At 37.5% G+C, this 8,341-nt stretch overlaps 1 protein-coding gene across 1 annotated transcript; it reads left to right on the top strand.

Annotated features, from left to right (window-relative positions):
* Positions 1–5,229: 5,229 nt before the first annotated feature.
* On the top strand, positions 5,230–6,590 carry LOC145487776 (uncharacterized). The gene is made up of 2 exons (XM_081466587.1): positions 5,230–5,892; positions 6,005–6,590. Exons 1-2 carry the CDS (start codon positions 5,873–5,875, stop codon positions 6,588–6,590), a joined length of 606 nt encoding a protein of 201 aa, XP_081322713.1. The 5' UTR covers positions 5,230–5,872.
* Positions 6,591–8,341: the final 1,751 nt, after the last annotated feature.

Below are 8,341 nucleotides of genomic sequence, written 5' to 3' on the forward strand. Positions count from 1 at the left end.
AGACGTTAAAAGTTTCATATGGAGTAAAAAATCTCCTCGAATTTTTTGTCGCCTGGATTATTGGCTAATCTCGAACAACTTAAATGATTCTGTACAACTGACGGATATAATTCCAGCTATAAGAACCGATCACGACGCGATCTATCTAGAATTTTGCGGAGAACCATATAACGAGTGTAGAGGACCAAATTACTGGAAGATGAATTGCTCTTTGTTAGATGATGAAGAATATGTCAACAGTATTACTGAAATGATCCCAATGTGGATTACGGAAGGACGGGAAGAACTTTCTGATGATCGATGTGTGTGGGATTGGATCAAATATAACATAAGAGCCCACGCTATCCGTTACTCCAAAAGAAGATCAAAGCAAAGAAATGAAACAGAAACAAAACTCCAAAATAAACTTAATGTAGCGAAAGAAGCTGCTGAAACCAACCCTAGCGACAACAATGCAACCCTGTTAGATGCAGCTCAGAAACAATTAGAATCATTTTACGAAGAGAAAACAAAAGGAATTATTGTGCGTGCACGCGCCAGATGGCACGAACAAGGCGAGAAGAGTACAAAATACTTCTTAAACTTAGAAAAAAGAAATCACGTTAAGAAACACATACGAAAACTGCATATAAACGGGGCAATCAAAACGGATCCATTCTGTATACTAAAGGAAGTAGAACAATTCTACTGTGATTTGTACAAGACTTATAATATTCTTCCGGACATTGAACTTAAAATTGATTCCTTTTTAAATGATTTAAATATTCCTACATTAACTGAAGAGCAAAAAAAATCATGTGAAGGTAAAATCTCTTCGGAGGAATGTTTTAAGTCTTCTCGATACTTTTCAATACAACAAAACTCCAGGGAACGATGGAATTCCGATCGAGTTCTACAAAAAATTTTGGCCTTTAATCAGCGATTGCTTTATTAGATGTGTTAATGATTGTTTCGAAAAAGGAGAGATGTCCCAATCTCAAAAGCAAGCGTTTATCACACTCATAGAAAAAAGAGGTAAAGATCGTTCTCTCATTGAAAATTGGCGCCCAATTTCTCTTGTTAACGTGGACGCGAAAATTATGTCTAAGGTTATAGCCTCGAGAATTAAAAATGTCTTACGTTATATCATTCATCATAATCAAACAGGGTATATTAAAGATCGTTTTATCGGCAAAACCATTCGCTCCATCTATGATATTATGGATTCGACTGTTAAAGAAAACATCCCTGGTGTAATGATTTTCATTGATTTTCAAAAGGCATTCGATAGTATTGAATGGGATTTCCTTTTTAAATGCCTTGAAGCTTTTAATTTTGTTTCCGACTTTCTCCGCTGGGTAAAACTGTTCTACAAAAACATACAAAGCTGCATAATTAACAATGGCATGATTTCAAAACCTTTTAAACTTGAACGAGGCGTTAGACAGGGAGATCCACTTTCTCCTTATCTTTTCATTGTAGCTGTAGAAACGTTAGCAATTGCCATTCGTCAAAATCCAGCTATAAAGGGTATCTCTATTGGCAAGGAAGAGACAAAACTATTACAATACGCTGATGACACAACAGCAATGCTCGCCAACACTAGCTCGGCCAAAGTACTATTTCAAGTATTAGACCTTTTTAAAAATATCTCAGGTCTCAAGATCAATAACACAAAAACCGAGGGTATGTGGATTGGTTCATCAAAAGGAAACAAAGCACAACCGTTTGGCATTAAATGGCCTAACGAGCCAATTAAAGCACTAGGGGTGTACTTCACGTACGACCCAAAACTATTAAAAGAAAAGAATTTCATTGAACGTTTGGATAGTATTAAAAAACTTATCAACATCTGGTCCTCTAGAGGATTATCTGTGTACGGCAAGGTTACAATCATCAAATCATTTCTTATTCCAAAGTTTGTTTATGTCTGCTCAGTACTGCCTACACCTAAAGAATTAGTGAAAGAATTGAATCAACTGTTATTCAAATTTTTATGGAATGGGACGGATAAGGTCACTCGAGTTTCGGCTATAAATAAATACGAGGAAGGTGGTTTAAAAATGATTGATATAAATTGCATGATTAAGTCTTTAAGGCTGGCATGGATAAAACGTATATTTGATGACAACAACGGAACATGGAAATCATATCTCAAACACTTGCTGGATCCCATGGGAGGGTTTTTCTTTTTAAATTGTAACTATGATATAAAGGATTACAACATCTTCTCTCAGTTCTACAGTGAAATGCTCTCATGGTGGTCGGAGTTTCGTGATTCCTTTGCCTCTCAACGAGATTGGCAAAATATTATTTGGAATAATAAGGAAATTCGTATCGAAAAAAGACCAGTCTTCTACAAAAAGTATTTTGAGGCGGGAGTGATTCGTATCCAAGACCTACATTTTGATTTAACTATAAATAACGCACTCAGCCACTGGTCTGACAAGATAGCCAATATTAGTTATTTGCAATGGGCTGGCCTTCGCCATTCTGTACCGTCCTTTTTAAAGAATATCATTTCCTGTCCATCTTTAGCTCCTCCATCCTTCTTTATTGACGACAACATCTTCGACGTCAGAAAAAAGAAATCAAAAGACTATTACTCACTTCTTGTTCGCAAAATAGCACAATTGCCTAATATCATAAACAAACTGCAGAACGATTTTAACTTTTCTATCGATCAGCTGAGACAAATCTTCAGTCTGCCACACTCTGTTGTTCTTGAGTCTTATGTGAAAGGATTTCAATTCAAAGTGCTCAACTCTATTCTGTACACTAATTCAAAATTACACAAAATAGGCTTTAAAACAGACAATCTATGTTCATTTTGCAAGGCAGAACCGGAAACTTTATACCACCTACTTTATCATTGCTCCTTTGTTAAACGATTCTGGAGTGAGTTTCAAGGTTACTGGCACCAAATCTCAAATCAGCAGGTTCATCTTTCCCTCCAAGATGTTTTATTTGGAATATTATCCAAACCATGCCCTTTACTCAACTTACTGAACTATTTTATAATCATTGGTCAACTACTTATATGGGACTGCAGAAGATGCCAAATTCAACCCACAATTCAAGGATTTCGTACTAAAATTGCCATCAAATATGAAACGGAAAGTAAGATCAAAAAGAAAGATTATTTTAAAAAAAAGTGGGTACTAATCCCAAATTAATTTATGTATTATTTCATTTTTTTTGTTAATCACGTAGATGGCGTTATTATTATTTGAACTTTTTGAACAGCATGACAACTGTAACTTTTTTTTTCTTTTCTCTTTTTCTTTCTTCTTTTTGCATTGTTAAAAGCACAAAGCTAATTAAAATATTCTCCCTTCTGTTGTATCTCTTAATTTTCAAGCTTTGTAGTATTGTTAGTATTAATTTTTGTGAGCAATGTAATCGCGTTTGTATATTTCATGTGAATAATCTATTAGTAAATAATCTCGGTACTGTTAGTTAATATATAAGTGTGTTCCTCATCATTGTATATTGTAGAGTTGTTATCGTAAGCTAATTGTATATTTATTTTTGATTGTAAGTTAATTGTAGATATTTTATTCTTCTGTAAGTAACTTTAATGTAAGTAACGTATGTCATTGGTAAATAAAATAAAAAAAAAAAAAAAAAAAAAAACCTCTTAGATCACCCAGCTTCTTTTTCAGGGAGCTCGTTCTTTCTTCTACCTCTATTCCATGTAGCATTTCTCATTTGGAAGACACGGTTTGATCATTTCTTTGCAGATAGCGGTTTGTCAGCAGCTGGTGGGTGCATAATTACCAACGCACCTTTATGAGATTTCAGTCAATTATAAAATGTGTGCATTTCTCTGATTTGCGTGGGTGGAATTACTTTATTCCATGCTTTATGTGCTTACGCTCCACTTGTGGAACATCTGTACACGCTCTCTTTTTGCAAACTTTGCCAGTGATTGTTGAAATATTGTTGGAATCTTTGACACTTTGAGTGCTGAGGTAAGAAACTTTTCAAGTGTGTTACCATGGATATAAAAGTGGGAGCAATGTTATTATTTGTTGGAATGACTCTAGCTGTACCTCACGAAAGCCTGACGACAAAATCACAGCAAAAACTTTTAATTACCTACTCTCTTTCTCTCCACTGACAGATGACCTTTGCTGTTGTAATTTGGACAGGGATAGGGACAACTCCTCTGCCAATAGAGGAGACTGAAGTATAGAATATTCAGAACTTGGTACTCCGTGACAGTACAGCTCCTGGCTCGAAGTGTTCAGTACACTTTAGAGGCTTTTTTGATCATAGGGGCACTTAAGTTAACTATTGAGAATGTCCACTGGCAACCCTCTAAACTGTCATTTTGTTGTATCGTAGCCAAAAAGCTCCATCAGAGGCACAGAGACAAAGCTGCGCTCAACTGGTTGCTACGATAACAGCACCCCTTATGGTGGCTAATGATTCTGCAGACAGCATCTTCTCACCTAGCAGTGGAGAATCAGACACAGAAGTCAACACCCCAAAGCCAGCCAACTTGTGCGGCCAAAAGTTGGGATGAAGACATCAAAGTCTTCATTTCCCCTACATAGTGCATCAATGTGCACTGCAAGGAAGAGAAAAGAGAATTAAAGAGTTGAAAGTCTAAAGCAGGAAATTGAAGATTGTAAGTACCACACATGATAAAACATTGTTTTGCAGTTAAATGAAAGAGATAATTACAAGGATGTTGCTAAGAAAAAGTTAGCCGGCTTACCAAAGGGCTGAGCTGGCTTTTCTGGCTGGCCTGCATACATGAACCTTCAATATTATTCACTTAGAGCCTTTTCTTTCTTGTGATATTTCAGCCAGGGAAAAGTTTCTTTTGGCTGGTGAAATTAGCCATTAAAGTCAAAGTCAACTTAACTGTTGATTCACTTAGTACTGATTAAGAAATAAAGTCCCAATAAATTACACATGAGTAAGAGTATTAAGTTTTCCATTGTAAAATAAGGACCGGGATCTTGACATGATCCTGCTGCAATCTCAGTGGGAATCCCACCAGGATCCTGGCGAGATTTTGGCCACCGGGATTTTTTATTCCCGGTGGGAATCCCGGTGGGATTCAGGGTGTTCATTAGGCATCGGGGATCGGCGAATTCTCTGGCTAAATTTCAAAGGCCTGTAGCCATTTTTTTATTCAGATGTGGAGCCGTTCAAAAAAATAATTTTTCGTTCATGTAAATAATGTACAGCGTTGAAAATTGTTTATATACATCTCGCTGAAATAGGCATCCGGCACGGACATTAAAACCTCTTTGTCAGTAATGAGTAATTTAAACGTCTCCGACATTGATTAAGCTCTGGCTTTACACTAAAATAATAATTATTGAATTTGGTACACTAATAAAAGAAAAACTTATCGACGGTTTGTGTGGAGAATTTCGTTAGCTCGAGGCGTTATTTACGCGCGAAAGTCTTGTTTTGAATATAGAGTAAACTTAAAATAGAAGTTAATGCTTAAAATAGAACAACTGAAAACGACAAAGTCACAAAAGAAAACTGGACCAAATTAAAGCCAAAAGCAATGAACTATCTACAATGCGGAAAAAAACGATTTTTGTGATGTGCTAGTATGCAAATTGAAGATGTTTACGGTATCTTTAATCTGAGTGTCAAATTACCGCTAACTTGGCAAATGCAAATTTCGGTAATTTCTGTTTTAATTATGATTTGAGAAAAGTTAACTTTTATTTATTACTGTACAGGGAACAAAGATGAAATATTTATTTATAATACTTTGTAATTCATTTCATTCAAGAAACTGTTTTTTAAACTGGACACGCAAAGTTTTGTGACTTTTGTGGTGAGAGCGAATGCATTCAATTATTTTCCGTCTGGCGTGTTGTCGCCCGGTTGTCGCCGACAGATCAAAAGCGGGAATATGTTCTCACGTCTCGTGCGGTGTTATTTTATAGGTTTTATTATTACAGCGTGTATATTTGTCTCAGAGAGAGAGAGAGTATTTCTCACCGACCATGTCAAAAATAACTCATTTTTTTGCTCCTACAAGCAGTGGTAGTGGAAAGCGCTCAAATGCAAGTTCAACCAGCGGCAACAACAACAACAAAGACGAAGAAGACGAACCGCTGGAACCGCCACCTAAACGGAGTCTGAAGTCAACATCTTCTGAGGCAACTGAGGCGAGGTGTGCTTCTTCTAAAAAATCTTCGGTCAGTTCAAGTGTTGTCGAGAGCATAATCAAAGATCTCTTCACAGAAGACCAAAAGAAAGTATTGCACCACTACCACCGCTGCCGCGAAAGAAATTGCTCTGGCCTTGGAACAGATGAGAAACAAAGGTTGTCAAGCAAGAAAGACAAGTTCCAACACGAGTGGCTCTTCGAAGCAAATGTATTTTGTGAGAAGACAGGTTTGACTTGGCTTGTTTTTGTTGAAGGTGAGGGCATGTATTGCTTGATTTGCAAGAAACACAAACTTACGAATCAGCAAAACAAATCCGATATTTTTAATGAGAAGCCTTCTATCAGATACAAAACAACTGCAATTCTCGAACATGCTCTGTCGAATAAACATTCGGCGGCCATATCATGCGAAATGATTAACCGAGTTTCTGGCCCGAAAGAGGCGCTAGTCAACTGAAATTAATCAAGACTAGGATAAGAAGTCAGATTAAGAATGACTTACTTGCATCTCTCCTTCACATCAGCATCAATGGCCCTGTCCCACACACATCTGCCTGTGATTCTTTGATCAGCAAGGCTGTAGAAATGTGGAAAGGTGCTAAAAAGAGAAGAAAGCTCCCATGCCACAAACCAAGCACACAGCCACAAGCTGAAACTGAAGCTGCAACTCACACCACAGTCGTAGATATGGGAACACAGACAGAGACAACCACTGAGCTGCAGAAGATTCGAGAGGAGTATGAAGAGGCACTTCACGTTCTCCACCTTGACGACATGGTTGAAGGAGAGTTGGACTCCCTGGAAGCGTTTGCCAAAAGCATGGAGAGTGATGACAGTGAAGACAGTGGAGTTGATGAATATTAACCCAATCATAAATGAGAGCACCCAAGGAAAAATGCTATATTTCCTCGATCATATTGCAGCATTTTGAGAAATAGCTTTAATTTGAATGTTAGATTTTGTTTGGTATACGACATTACTCTTGGAGTAAAAGAGCTAGAGCTCTTGTGGAACATTACTTGCTTGTTAATACAAAGAAGAACTCAACACTTTAGAACCATTTTCAGGTGTGCATTGTTTGTTTAGTCGCTAACTAAAGAGAAATGAAATTTGCTGTCAGATAACAGGAAATGGCATCTCAGGGGATTCAAAAATCCAAAATTTCCTGGGGGAGCATGCCCCCATACCCCCCTAGGAAGGACCGAGCTTCGCTCGTTCCATGAAAGAGCTTCGCTCTTTAAAAAATCATTCTCCTGTTACTTTACACTACTCTCCTGCTATTTCAAATATTAACGAAAACCCTGGGGATTCTGGCAAGACTCTTGCCAGCAAGTGAAATTCCTGGCGGCCAAAATCTCACTGGGATCCTGCCGCGAATGTTGCACAGAAGGAAAAATTCCGGCAGCCAAAGTCTCGTTGGGAAGCAAATTCCGGGCAGCCAAAATCTCACTGGGATTCCTAATGCAAATCTCAACAAGATCCTCGCCAAGAAGCAAATTCCCGGCGGCCAAAATCTTGACGCAATCTTGCTGGGAATTGCACCAATATTCGTGGCAGAAAGCGACATTCTTGGCAAGATTCTCAGCGGGAATCTTGGTAAAATTTCAGTCATGCTGCCATGAATTTCTTTTGGAGCAATCATCTTTTAAAATAAAGGTTAAAGCTTCCCAGTGTTTATGTGCTTGAGAGTAGTTAGAATACAGACAAAACTAGCTTAATTAAAAAACGTACGCATATAGCCATACGAAAGAAAAAAGCACATATTCTGATTGTACTCTGTCACTCATAAAACAAAAAAAGACCACCTTTTAAAAATGTCTTATAATTACAAAAAATTAAAACTGATTTATTGTTCACTCAAGTACAGTTAACATGTAAATCACCAGCAATATAATAGGGCTGTCAAACTAATGTTGCGGTCAGATTCGCTCTAGAACCTTGCTTGACATGTCATTTTTGTTTACATAGCAAATTCCAAGCACGATATTCAGTGTGACCGATCAAGAGTATGACCATGTGCTTGTTTGAAATCTAACCCCAGAGTAACTAAAAGTACAAAGGATCCGAAACTCAACTCAAGAGCAGTGTGTACTGCTCTTGAGCTGTGCTAAATAAATAAGATATGTTTTTCTTACGCGATTTGTCCAATGGGGAAGCAGCACTTTTGATTGCTTCATTGGTGACCTTTGTCAATTCTATTCAGAACAT

Source organism: Orbicella franksi, chromosome 5, assembly GCF_964199315.1.
Source record: "Orbicella franksi chromosome 5, jaOrbFran1.1, whole genome shotgun sequence".
NCBI lineage: Eukaryota > Metazoa > Cnidaria > Anthozoa > Scleractinia > Merulinidae > Orbicella > Orbicella franksi.